The following is a 13821-nucleotide window of genomic DNA, read 5'->3' on the forward strand; positions in this document are numbered from 1 at the left end:
GTGTAAGGGGTTTTTTGGGGGGGGGGTTCCAATTTCTCATGTACTCTTTATTTATTTGGAACCACGTGGAGCCCTTTCAACACCAAAATGTAGCATGTTCTTTTGCGAGAGGTTTTAATTCCCAAGTGTTCGTCCATGTTGGACTGTAAGCGGGTGTAAGAAGAAAGAACACAAAGGTCAGAGTTGAGAGCTGAGACGGTTGAACCTGCTGCCAACTTACAGGTGGGTGGTGGGCAGGGAGGGGTTGGGGCTTGCTGGGTCTGTTCCTCAGTGGCACTGCACTGGCTTACCACTGCACTGTCTGCACTAGTAGCCCTGCATGCAGCCACTGGGCCCGCCACAAGACACACACACACACACACACACACACACACACACACACACACACACACATAGGTGAAGGGTGAGAGCATGTTGCTACAATCTAGGACTATTTCAAATCACCAAAAACACAGCGCATAATACCTAAGCATTAAAACATAGCAGACTGACACATAACAATGAGGTAGAAAATATGCCCAGGTACACGCTCTCTTTCTCTCTCTCTCTCTCTCTCTCTCTCTCTCTCTCTCTCTCTCACACACACACACACGCACACAGCCAAAGCCAGTTAAGTCAGACACCACACCAGAGTGTAAGAAACGAAATGAAAGCTAGACAAACTGGAAAAAAGAAAAGTGTGTGTCATCTCCTCTATCTACGCTTGTCACTCCTCTTGTCGCTGCTGTTCACACCTCTCTCAATGTGCGAACACACTTCTCGAGTCACATTCATATCCTTTTTAGAAGCTTTATGCATGTGCACATAAGGCCACACGGAAATCCAAAACTCAAAGCTATAGAATCGTTGGTACTTTGTCTCAGAACATGGGGCATTTGGTCACTTTTCTTCTTCTTCTTCTGCCCACCAACCTGTGCTCCATCCTAGTGACCAGTACTACTGTGGTTTTGTGTTAAGAGGAGGACCCTGGCCCTGTTTTTTACCCAGGGAGAGTTGAAAGGTCCTGGGAGCGTTTGTGTGAAGCCAAAAGAGCGAGAGAGAGAAAGCAGGAACTAGAGACACTCGATTCCATGTCAGCGATGATCCACTATGAGATCTAGGTGCTGCTAAACCCAGGGAAAGCAGCCCGAAGAAACAGGATTAACTTCTTTCTGTAAAGCTAGCTCTGGCCTAGTTCATTCACTTATAAACCCTTAGGTTCATCCCTGGGCTGAGGAGGAGTGATTAGGGGCTTAAGTGGTGTCTGATTGCAAAACATACATGTGCGCACACACACACACACCAGAGACCCACATATGGTAAACAATGGTGAGCTTAACAGGTGCCACCTCTAAACTCAAAGGATCCTACATGACCCTTCAGATATTTAGCACACAGAAAGCCTTAGAAGTGCGTCGTGCTCACAGTCCGCTCTGCACCTAGAGCTGCTCTCAGTCATTCTGCTGGGTTTCTCCCTCAGATCCTCTGGGTATTTCTCAGGCCTTTCCCTCCACTCTCCAATACAACCTGGACTTGAAATGAAAGTGCGTCCATCTCAGGACAGCGTACCGTTACATATACCATTTGATGGATGCTTTTATCCAAGCCACCATAAAATTCCTAGAGTGCATACATTTTTTAGCATGCGTGGCCCCAGTGGGAAATATATGCCTACAAACCTGGCAGTGTAAGTGCGACGGCGGAACCCAACGGAACCACAAATATCATCTTCACATGAGACGTTTCCATGTCCAGGTTTTTGATTAATGGAAGTAAGAGTAGTCTATCCTATGAATGTTGACAGTTGGAATAGTTTATATTCATCTGGAAGTCCAGAGGAACTTACAGTGAGTGACTAGGAAGGCGACCGGTGTCTTGCTCAAGGACAATTCAACAGGATAGGCATAGTGGCCGTGACCTGGGATCAACCTTGTGACCTTTTGTTACGGGACACTCTAGCTAAAGCCACTTGCACAGCAGATGGACAACAGCAAAAGCATGTTCTTCACCTTTGTCTTTCCCTTGATGTCATCCATCGACGGCACTTATTGGTGTTCCATGTTTTCCAACGCTTCCCTACCCTTATCTAAGCTTTTTTCTAGCGGAACAACAGAGTTGACAACGGTTCCTCCCGAAACCCCCACCCAAAAGGCATGCATTATCTCAGATAAAGAGAGAGAGGAAATCGATCAGGCAATATTTCTCTGTCTGATCTGCAATTCAACACCGCTAGCTACCTGACTAAGTACCTGATCAAACTATAAAGTGAAGGAAGCAAGCAGAGTAGGTGAAAGTTGGACGAGTACCTTTCCTACCTTTCATCTCCTCCTCTTCCATGTTATTACAGCTCTCTGTGGAGCCCTGCCGAGAAAAAGGGGTCGAGGAAAAAAGAAGAGAGGGGGATAGAGAGAGAGAGAGAGAGAGAATTGGGTGGAAAGAGATAGAGCAAGAGACAGAGATAAAAGAAGAAAGAGAGAAATAGCGAGACAACATTTTTAAAAAAAATGCGCATGTGTGGTGGGGTTGGGAAGCTCTGGACACTTTCCCCACATGGACACACAGACAGCCTGACAGACAGATGGACGGGTGGACAACTCCCTCCCAGGAGCACAAACCAGCCAGGACAGCAGCGAGCCACGCACATCAAAGCAATCCCATTTCTCGTGAACAAAGTGTGTGAGTACATTTGACCACATGTAACCGCTTGTCCAAGGAAGGAGTCCTAGTGCCGCGTATTGCGTGAGACCATGTTAGTGTGTAACTGTTAATCCAGAAGAGGCGTGCCAGTGTGCCATGTCTTTGTGAGACGCCTAAGAGCCAATCTAAAGAAAAGTGTAACAGCATTTGCGCGCGTTGGAGCTTTGAATATCTCGACTTATTAGTGTTCTGCAAGCTCGTACACTAACCTGACTTGATACTGCAAGCAGCGTGGCGGTCAGCTCTATTTTAGTAATAGCCGGGGTGAGTACTTGAAGATATAGTATGCTAGTGTGCATGTGCTGGTGTTAAAGATGCTATGTGTAGGATTTTCTCTTTGATATACCTCTGTGAAAATAGCCATGATGATGCAAACTGACCCTGGCAAAAAATATAAAACCTCAACTATCCCCGTTACAAACAGCAGCTGCGTTGATCTGCTTCCAATCGAGTCCAAGAGGCTCGATTCCCCTGTGAAATCCCTTCTGGTAATCAGGAGGGGAAATAATATTCTAATAAATATGGTGACGGAGGGCAGCTCACATTAGCTACAGAATGTAGTGTCTACGGTCGTTGTCACAACTGTTTTGACAGCGATATACAGTATATATTTAGAGAAAATCCTCCACGGGTTACCTGCAAGCATTAGTAGTGGCTGGTGGCTAGTGGTGGGAAAAGGTGCGCCTTACCTTGGTGCCGTCAGCTGGGTTGTGCACAACAGTTGTCTGGGCTTCCTGGGGGGAGGTAGGAGACACTTTACCATGCGGGGAAGGGATGGGGAGGGGGCACCAGGGAAGATGCCAGGGAATACCCACGCATTCCATGACTACACACACACACACAAACATATAGACGAATGTGCGCACACCAAAACACGCACAGGCGAAGCACAAGAGCTACAGTACAGAGGCTGTGGAGGATCTGGGTGATACAACAAATGACTGGAGGAGTCAAGGCACGCAATGTCAGTCTGTCTTCCCCATTAGATCGAGTGGCAGAGAGCAACTGCATTGTGGCCGATGGTATTGTTTCAGAAGGCCTTTAAAATGCATGAAGACAGCAAAGAACACCTAGAACAGTGGGGCTTTGACTGAGGAGGAGGGTTCTGTGCAGGTTTGTATGTGTGAGTGTGTGTGTGGTGGTGATGGATGTGGTGTTGTTTTTTTTTGGGGGGGTGCTACCTCTCCCCCTCCTCAACCTAGCCCCTGCTGCAGCACAAATACCACAGAAACACTCATCGCAAAGCAGTTGTGGAGCTCCAAGTGCCGCGTTGTTCAGAACACCCACCCAGCCCAACCACCCGAAATACACTGGCGTAGCCCAGCCACACACTCAGCCCTCCCGTCATCCCCACCAGCACTGGATAGAAGACCCGGTGACAACAACTTTAGCACATGGGAAAATGCAGCCCCTTCTTTTGACATGTAATTAAGGGGGATTTACACTCAAGAAAGAAGTATTTGTCAGGGAAAAAAAGAATCACTGGGACTGGATTTCTTTTTGGGTAGTTTGGTATGCAATTTTCCTGGTTTTGTTAGTTTGCATTGACAGCCTGTGGCTAACCAGCATAGAGCCAATACATGCTGGTGTACCCTCAGCTTTGCCCCATTGTTTCCAGAAAGCAGTTTGCGAAATTTATTTGGAGAAATCCAGATGAATTGAGATGACTGAATGCATTGCAAGGACCATCCGAGGTTGGACTTTGAAAGAAAAGATACAGAATCTATAAAACTAATTGCAGTCCGAATAGAAATCTGTCTTCTGGGATGTTGTCAGCCGCAAGACCATTTTGATTCAAAGATTTAAATAATCTCAATCACTGTGGGTTTTATCCTTGTAACTTTACCAATTGGCATTTGTTCCATTTCTAAGTCACTGTATCTCAATAGTTTATCAGTTACTGCCCATGCCTCTGGCTGGTCCCACAATGCTCTCGCCATGCTTTTCCCCTTGTCTGGAAAAAGCAACTGGCCATGCAACGGACTGTTCCACTGAGCCAGCTGGTGAGAGGGGAGGTTTGGAGTCACTTTGAATGAGTTTTCTTGACATGGCGCATGCTGCCGTCCTTCAACCCTGGGGCAAGTCTTGTTCAATCCCTACTGTATTAGGGACATGAGCTCAATCCAGTTAAAGATAGGAACACAGAGGGGCTGCATCCTCGGTACAACTGGGATCTCTCAGTTTCCCGCCCATTCCGGCTCCTGTTTTACCCAGAAGTACTCATTATTTACATTTCTAATAACAATTAGTAAAAGGCTGTGTTTTGATGTGGTAGTGGTACAAGCTTTCCAAGTTTCCAAGCCCAGTTTCAATAAAATAGCAATAACCCTGCCTTACTTCAAAGAGAAGCCATCACAAACGCCCAGGTGACACAGCCATACACACAAAGGAGTCACCAGGGAGAGGCTGAGCAGAACTTGATTGAAGTGTCTGCTGTTGTACAGCAAAATGAAAGTCATTTGTCTACCTGTCAGTGTTGAACACTGTGTAAATGTATGCCTGTGTGTGTGTGTGTGTGTCCATGGGAGGTCTGGGTAAAACATAAGCCAGGAGAGACAATCACAGGCACAAACCAGTCGTTCAATTTGAAAGTCATCAAGACCATCGTCAACATCACAGAGTTTGTGTTCAAAACGGACGCGAAGAGGCAGAGGGTGGAAGGACAAGAGAGAGGGAAGGAGAGGGAAGGAGTACAGAACAGGGGGAGTTACTAAGGAGGGAATGCGACAAACAGATCGGGGGGGGGGGGGGGGGGGGGACTGAACGTAACGTAAAAAGATGGAAACAATGGAACGATGGCTCAAAAAGCAACGTGAGAGAAACCAAGTAGAGATGAGGTACCATTGGTGCTGAAGATGATATGCTGCTGTCTTTGGTGCTGCTGCTGCTTACTACACTGTTTTTACTGTTGTTTGCCTGTGGCTGGGGCAAAGAAACACAACAACACAAAATGATTTCTACTGCTCCACTGTGTCTAAACCATCGATTATCCTATGGGAAACTTACGCGGAAAGTAGGACTGGCGCTAATACAGGGCCACCAGATAGAGAGGATTCATAAATCCATACACCCTTGGATCAGAGTGTATGTGCAGAAGTGCACTGCGTTTTATTAAGTGCATTGCGATTTATCTGGAAATCTGGATGAGACCTCTACATGCTAGGACACATTGTGTGTCTTGCCTTATGCATTTAGAAGACAGTTGCTGAATGCTGTGTGTTGTGCATGTTACTTCTAAATTCCCCAACAGTATAATCTCTTTCATCCATAAAAGGACTGACTCTGTTGATCATCAGGAACAGAGAAATGTCCTCCAACAACAGAGGCACTTTAATGCGAGTGTCTTAACATGTTGAAGTGATGTTTTTTTGTGACGCTTTTTGTTTCGTTATTCCTGCCTCTCTTAGTGTGTGTGTGTGTGTGTGTGTGTGTGTGTGTCCATGTCAGAGTGTGTTTGAATGGCTCTTTGAGTCTACCTTCCTGGTGTGATGCCTCATTGAGTCTCTGAATTGAACGTCTACAATCTCTGCAGACATTACACAACGCAAGTAACATTTTGTCAAAAATATAGCAAATGTTACCACATGCATTTTTTGCAACAATCAACATATTTTAAGAACGGAATTCAAACAGTTTCCCAGCAGTTCAACAAATAGATGGGTAAATCAGTAACAGCTGGGATGTAAGAGAAGTCACAGTTTGGTTTAAGCGTGCATCTAAAACGGCACCACCTTGTGGAAGAAATCGAGCTCCAGCATTTAGCTGCCCATGTTGCCAGCCACACAGCCAGAATGTCTAGTAACTTTGGTTCAGAAAATGATTAACTGTCCAAGTCTGTGCATGCAGTGAAAGGCCTTGATGATAAGGTTGGGGTTTTTCCAATCGTGGAGAACGGTGTGTGTGTGTATGCGTGAAGGTATGTTGTGTTTTCCCTCCATTAGATCAAACAAAGACAGCTGGAAGACAATAAAAAAGACAGATGTTTATGTGCTATGACCCGCACAGCTACTTTGAGCATAGTGCAACTGACTTGAGCAGACCTTGTTCATCTCTTTCACTGATAAACATCTATAGATCAGATAAGACCACAACCTCCCATGTTATTTTTGATTAAAGGCTTTATCCTTTATCCAAACCTCAATAAAAGGCTGGCTTGGCATTCAAAATTCTAAAAACATATTTGGAGACAATTCTAAAAATGACTGATAAGAGCGTGGGTAGAGAATGAAGTGCAACAGCTTTAAAGTATTTACTTTTTTTTATTTACTATTTTACAGCAGTAAGCATTTTGAGCTATATTTGCATCTGAAAGTTAAAGAAAATCTTATTTTCCATCTTAAAGTCCTACCCCTCAGCAACCTATCACAATATACTTCTAACCGCTATACAAAAAAAAAGGTCCTCTCTGTAAGTAGAGTATGGCCCACTACTGGCATTGTTTATATTTTGTTTTATTAAATTGGAAACATTAGTTCACTCTTGAACTGATAGGCAGATTAAGCCATTAATTCTAAATGTATTTGAATGTATTCTAAATGGATTTGCAATGTATTTTTAAAGGCCATGATACACTTGGCAAAAGTTCTCAGCAGCAGGAAACAAAATGAGACCCAGGCTCAAAAATCTCCTCAAATGCTTTCTGATGATTTACATAATCGACGCAACACTGTTTGGGCAATTGCACAAAAAGTTGCCATGTGCATTATTGTATTAAATGGTCTGCTATGCATTTACTTTATTTGCTTTACTTTATTATTGTTTATAAACACTGGAACAAAATGGACCTATATTTCGAGTTTAGCTGGGATCTGAAAGCTGCAGAGAATCTTTTCCATCAGCAATTCCTATCCTTCAATTTATCTGAGAGTATAAATCCTTGTTTGATTTAACAAAAAACATCCAGATTGGGGCTATAATGTGCCAATTTCATCACAGTACCAAAACATTGATATTTACATTTATGTTTGTGCTGGAAAATAGTGCAAAGGCTGGACTGAGGTTGAGCTATGCACTAGAGTTAGCTATAGATTATAGATAGAGCATGTGATCAAGAAAGAAAACAACGTTTGACCTGGACTCTCCCTTCAGCCTCGGGCAAACTGGAGGGGAAGGAAAAAAAGAGCAGCTTCTTGAAAACATAACTGTATTCCCACAAGAAAGTTAAGAGGTGTGGAGAACTGGCTTACGTCAATAAAAGGTTAAGAGCAATGTGCTGGTGAGGTTTTTCAGCTGTTTCTCTGCTTCCCTGAGATGACTGAATGCCCCAGTGTAACTTTAAAAAGTCTCTTGGCAGTCTCTGTGGCCTTGTCTGTCGACTAGGAACATCTTCCACCGAAAAGCCAATGTGTCATACTGAGACCAACAAGTCAGGCCACAGCTCCCTCTCTCTAAAGTACAAAATATCCAACGTTTCAGGACAGGGGCGAGAGAGACGGCTGCCGGAGCTGAAAGAGGGGACATGTACTGTGATCCCTCTGGAAAGCAGGTTAACTTGTCACATAACATTATATCTTGGTGACTTAATGAGGACCAATGAAACCATCAAGAAGTCTATATATAGACTACATTTCACTAGCATTACCCACAGTCCTGGAAATGCATATCGGTGTTAAGGTGAGTATCGGCTTTAGAAGTCTTTGAAGTCATTTACTCTCCAAAGCCCTTGAAATGATGCTACAAGGCCAGAGATATCTGTCTCAGGAAATGAAAGGTTTTTTTTATTCCACTGGCACGGATCTAGTTTACAAGCACAATCTAGTTTCCATCTCTTTTTAACATTTATTTACGCAGGAAAGGTTACCTGAGCACCGCATGCTATTTTCTTACCAAAGCCTCGCTCAAATTACACCACATTCACACCTGATAACTGTTCAGTACAATTTCAGCTGCTGGTAAGCGAGCTCCTCCGCTGGAACAACTGGGGCGTCTTAATCAAGGGGAAACTTGACAGAGGTTGTTTGAGAAAAAGCAGAGAATTACTCATTCACTTCTCCCTGCCAAGTCCAAGGGATTCAAGCTGCCGACTCTCGTGTAAAAACACCCGATACACACTGCGTGACATCCTCAAACTGTTTTAGGCCTGAACACTCGACTGTCCCTAGCTGAATGATAGTGTACAAGATTCTCTGCAGGCGACCAAGACAGGCTTTTTGATTTACTAGAAGGGGGGAAAAAAAGACAAAGAGTTCACTCCAATGAAAAACAAATGAGGGTCCAATAAATGTCCAAGAGTTGAAAAAGGAAAGAAAAAGATTTTTAGGATACTGATGTTTACAATGATTCAAATGTCCCTCTCTCCTGTGAGAACTCAGAAGGAGAAGAGGTGGGAACTGTGTGTGCGTGTGTGTGTGTGTGTGTGAGTGTGTGTGAGTGCAGGGAGGGGGTGGAGGGTGGGGTGTCAGAGTCCCTTGTGTGTGTTTTAAAGCCTGATTTAGGTGAATGTTTGTTTTCCCACAGAGGATGGATGGTCCGGGATTTTGGCAGGTTGGCCAAAAATCCTAATCTTATCCATAGAGAATTGGGAGGTAATGCATAAATAAAGATTGATTAAAACCGCTGAGTGTGTGTGTGTGTGTGTGTGTGTGTGTGTGTGTGTGTGTGTGTGTGAGTGAAAGATTGTCAGGGGTTGAAATGGTTGTGGTGGCGCTCATGGCAGAAGGGGATGCAGGGATGTTGGATGGAGTTGAGAAATCCAACAGAAATCTGACAAGACGACAACCGCCACAGAGCCCTCTAGCATCTCTGCCCAAAAGAAAAAAAAAAGACAGAGAGGAAAGGAAGAGAGGGGAAAAAAGACTCAGGAAGAGAGAGAGAGAGAGAGAGAGAGAGAGAGAGGAAGACTGAACAAATGAAAGAAAAAAGACAGAGCCGATCTCACCATCAAACAAACACTGGAGCTGGACTTCCTTTTCTGACAGACAGCAATGGAGAGGAGGAGGAAAAACAAGGAGTCATCGGGAAAAAAGGGAACCAATCAAGGTAGTAAAAAAAAAAAAAAGTAAAGCTGCCAGTTTGATCCCACAAAGATAGAAAAATAAAACAACTGCAGGAGCTTAAACAGGAACAAAGTGGAAACATAGGGACATTGAGAGGGCTTGCCATTCAGAAGGGAAAAAAGAAAATGATTTAGCTGTAAAAGCAATCTAGGGAGTCTTTTTTTTTTTTTACAGATGTATGCAGGAGTTTTGAAAGATGTAGCCAGACTAAAATGATTGGATGTGTATTGTATTCGTATGATGTTGTGTTTTGATTGTATCCATTTAGATAGTTATGTAGTGGGAATTTTGTTTTGGGCCCTTGTTGATCATGGCACTTCACTGCATGCACTGACACTGACTGTCGATCAAAACAAAATGAGCACTGAGGCATGATGGGAGCTCGAATTGCTGTGGATCAGAGAACAGGCTGGTGGTAAAACAAGATACAGCATTTCAAAAGCCTAATGGTCTTTATATGTCCCTTCCTTTCTCTCAAAGCTCTAATACTATATCCTCATTACCTGTTCCCTACTTTTAACTGCTAACTGGTATTACAAGCAAGATCAACTGGTTACTTTATCGACGAGAGGGTCCATCCTGTCCTCTAAGCTACCAGAAATCTGTAGATCATGTTTCATAGACCTTGGAAGATACTTTAACAAGTGAAGCACAAAGGTAGTGCCACTTAAAGAACACATTGCATCTAAGTTATAAGAGTGACAGAGCACAAGGGAGAGAATAGAAGATAGGAAAAGTAGGTAAGAGAGAAACAGAAAAGTCAATAATATCATCATGGTGGCTCAGAAAACTTACCTTCACACCGTCCGACTTTTTGTTTAGTAAGCTTTTGCACGCTGGAAGACAGAAAGAGAGGAGAGGTGGTAAGGACGAAGTCTGACAAGCAATTTTTCAACAAAATTGACGTTGGGTTCACTCTATCGGCCGGACAAACTAAAGGCAAAAGATGGTCAAGTAAAGGTTCCCCAGGTCTGGTTTGTAGCTGAGGTGTCCAGCTGATTTTGCATCAAGTGGTTGAGACTTGATCCTAGGAGTGGAACTGTTGGACATGGTAGGGAACAGTTAAACTGAAGCATAGACATTTTGAATTTTAGTCTTATTTTTCTTTGCCAAGCACTTTAAGCCCTTACTTCCTTCCTTATTTGCAGGTCCTAATGTCCTTCACCTGCCCTAAAAATAACCTATTAGCACTGTTTGTATTGCTCACTGAAATCGCAAATCACAAGCTGACAAGCGAACTTTCTGTAAGCAAATCCCACTGGTTTCAGCACTAATACACCTAACACATATTTTTCAGTTGAGGTCAGCTGACCTCATTTTTCAACTGGGGTGCCAGTGCAGAAACCTCAACCTTGTGAAAAGTGCCTGGTAGAAAAAAATATTAGACAGAAATTCTAAATGTTGAGGTGTCCCTAAGCTGATTATCCCTGCAGGACAAAACCTTCTCACCAGCAACAGAATGCTAGATCACCATTATCTGATTTAACCAATTGTAAGTGCCACTGTTTGGAAACAGCCTGCATGCCCACATTGGCATAATATCATATGCATGCACCTGAAAAACTGACCACACACCAGTACAAAGACTTACATGGAAATGACACACACACATACAGTACAAACAGGGAGACAAATGGACACTTTGACATGCATGCACACATACACACACACGCAAGTGTACGCTACAAATAAACACACACACACACGCACATACATACATATAAACACTCATATCAGTCTTAAAATCATGTTCCATAGATCCACCCTTACCTTCCATTGAAAAAGGTGGAAGGAGGGCAATGAAGAAGGCAAGATAAAAAAATATATTTAATATCTGTATCTTCATATCTGAACTGAGAACTGAAAACAACAACTGCAGGCAAAAAAAAAAACCTGTCTCAGGCTTATTTGTTCAAGGGCATTCTTCAGTCATTTTCACAGAGGTGGTGGGTTCATGCGATGAAGGTGGTTTGTGTGGATCTTATCAAAAGGCTTGGCATGCAGCATCCACAGCAAACTGTATCCCAGAGTGCATCTCTGCCAATTCTCTGCATTGTAGGGGAAGTGGGAAACCTGTTCCCGGCTGGTACAGAATTTAGCAGAGACCTTTAAGTTTGGGACCTCATCTCTGCAATTTCCAAACTAAAATCGTCACTTTTATGCAGTAACAAACAATCTAACACGAATCCTAGAAATGCAGGGATCAGAATCAAGCCCAAAAACAATCCATTAATAACAACTGATCTGTGCATCCATTTGTCGATCAAATCTCGCTTGTTGTAAGCATGGCCAATGAGCAAGCAGCTCAGCCTTGTGTCATGTGACATTCACTAGTAGGGTTTTTTAGTGGTTTTGTCCATTCACACAAAAACAACAGAGCAGGCAGGAAGAGGAGAGAGAAAGAGAAAGAATGACAGATAACAGAGAGCTCTGTGCATCCTGTGCATCCAGTTTCCCATGCAGTCTGGCACACCGTACGCTCATACACATGCTTGGCTGGCTGCTGGTGCCAGAGCCATGCGGAGGGAGGATTGCAGCGGGCATGGGCAGGCATCGACTGGGCATCGGCCAAGTACTGTGGATTCAAACTGAACTCATTTGAAGGAGGCAAAAATCGGGAGTGTGATGGAGGTAAGATGCTGGCCCGTCTATTTCTATGTTTTTGCAATATAAAGGAGTTAAAACTGTTATTCTGCAGAGGGAAAGATATACAGCCAGCAGTAGTTGCATTAATGCTGAGATGTGTAAATGGAGCTTGGCTAGGGTTAACTGAGGTAGTTGGAAGGGGGTCAGAGGGGCATGCTGGGTGTCAGTTAGTTAAGTGGCTGGTGTATCCGACACAGTAAGTTATATAGCTGGTGTGTCTGACACATGAAGTGTCCAAAACACTGAGCCTATCAAGGAGAGCTCAGTTAATCAGACGACACAAAGCAGGACTGAAGGGTCAAGAGCCTCTGACAAAGTAACTTCAGATTTTTGTGTGTGGCTTCCATTTACTTGTTTGTGTGTGTGTGTGTGTGTGTGAGATGCCCCAGTGCAATGATGACCATTCGATAGTGGTCCACCAGTTTGCAGGCAAGCGGGCAGCAGGTGGATGGATGGGGTGGGGTGGTGGGGTGCAAGCGGCCCCGGCCACATGCCAACAGACCGAGGACGAGGTTGGCAGTGCCAGGCTCCAGTGTCCCCCCTAGCGGACGTACCTTCCTGCGCCAGTGCGGCCGTGCTGGTGGTGGGGGCGGCAGGGCTGGTGTGCTGCCGTCCCACTATTGGACAGAGAGGGATTCAATTTGGAGGAGCAGGCGGGGCAAGAGCTGGAGCCTCACTAAAGCCTGACCACCTTTCACGATCCGGTTTTCCTCAAATTTTACAAGTCAGTAGTAGTACAGGTCTAGACAACGATGACAGCACATCAGGTTTCCTCGAGTTCAGTGACTTTGGGGTCGGCGCTGGGACCAGAATAATTTTCGACCAAGCAGGCATGCTGCTCCTGCGCCAGCCCATGAGTTGCTTACTTCAACCAATCATGACTCAGTCTTGAAAACTGAATTTACAGACATGTTTTTCTCTCTAGTGACACCCGGCTGCCTCTATATTAGCATGATGTTAAGTGGTGGATGGGAAATCCTCTCCACCCTAAATTGCCCTTGCCTCAGATTCAGCTCCCTGAATCACTCATTTTATTTCCATTCATATTCACTTGATAACCATGCCTCCAGTTTTGTATAAATCAATTGAGAGATCTGGCTTGACTACTTTCCTCAGTCTAGATCATTCTTGACCAATCACAGCAGCAAACAATTGGCTGTAATCTGCAAGAGCTGCTTTACTTACATGTCAAACCATGTCAACACAGGCCAATAGCATTAATGCATTAGCTTGCTAGGCCACCATCCAGCCCACAAATTGGGTGTTCAATCAAAAGTGCATGGTGCTTGGGTGATCAAACTGCTTCCTAGGAAGAAATCTGAGCCAGACCCCTGAAGCGCAAAATCAAAACTGTAGACACGGTTGACAAGCAATTGTGTACAAGAATAAAAATGAGTGGTTCAGGGAACTGGATCCAGGCAGAAAAAAAGCCCATGATTCCCACAGTCCAGTCGATGACAACATCACTGATCAGACAGAGGTAGCGGGACAACAGCAGTACTAA

The 13821-nt window shown here is 44.3% G+C and overlaps 1 protein-coding gene across 10 annotated transcripts in view; it reads right to left on the bottom strand.

The window, feature by feature from the left end:
* Positions 1 to 13821, bottom strand: part of LOC139912306 (calcium/calmodulin-dependent protein kinase type II subunit gamma-like) — a 64850-nt gene that overhangs the window by 5062 nt on the left and 45967 nt on the right. For 2 of the 10 annotated variants that reach the window (XM_071900065.2, XM_078288786.1), the window contains exons 13-17: positions 10467 to 10507; positions 5518 to 5598; positions 3366 to 3410; positions 2286 to 2340; positions 221 to 328 (exon numbers count right to left, since the gene is read on the bottom strand). In XM_071900065.2, coding sequence (XP_071756166.1) covers positions 221 to 328; positions 2286 to 2340; positions 3366 to 3410; positions 5518 to 5598; positions 10467 to 10507 — 330 coding nt within the window. Of the gene's footprint in view, positions 1 to 220; positions 329 to 2285; positions 2341 to 3365; positions 3411 to 5517; positions 5599 to 10466; positions 10508 to 12871; positions 12935 to 13821 lie in introns of all 10 variants that reach the window. The other 8 variants (XM_078288787.1, XM_078288791.1, XM_071900066.2 and 5 more) reach the window with 8 other exon arrangements.

Source organism: Centroberyx gerrardi, chromosome 15 (genome assembly GCF_048128805.1).
Source record: "Centroberyx gerrardi isolate f3 chromosome 15, fCenGer3.hap1.cur.20231027, whole genome shotgun sequence".
NCBI lineage: Eukaryota > Metazoa > Chordata > Actinopteri > Beryciformes > Berycidae > Centroberyx > Centroberyx gerrardi.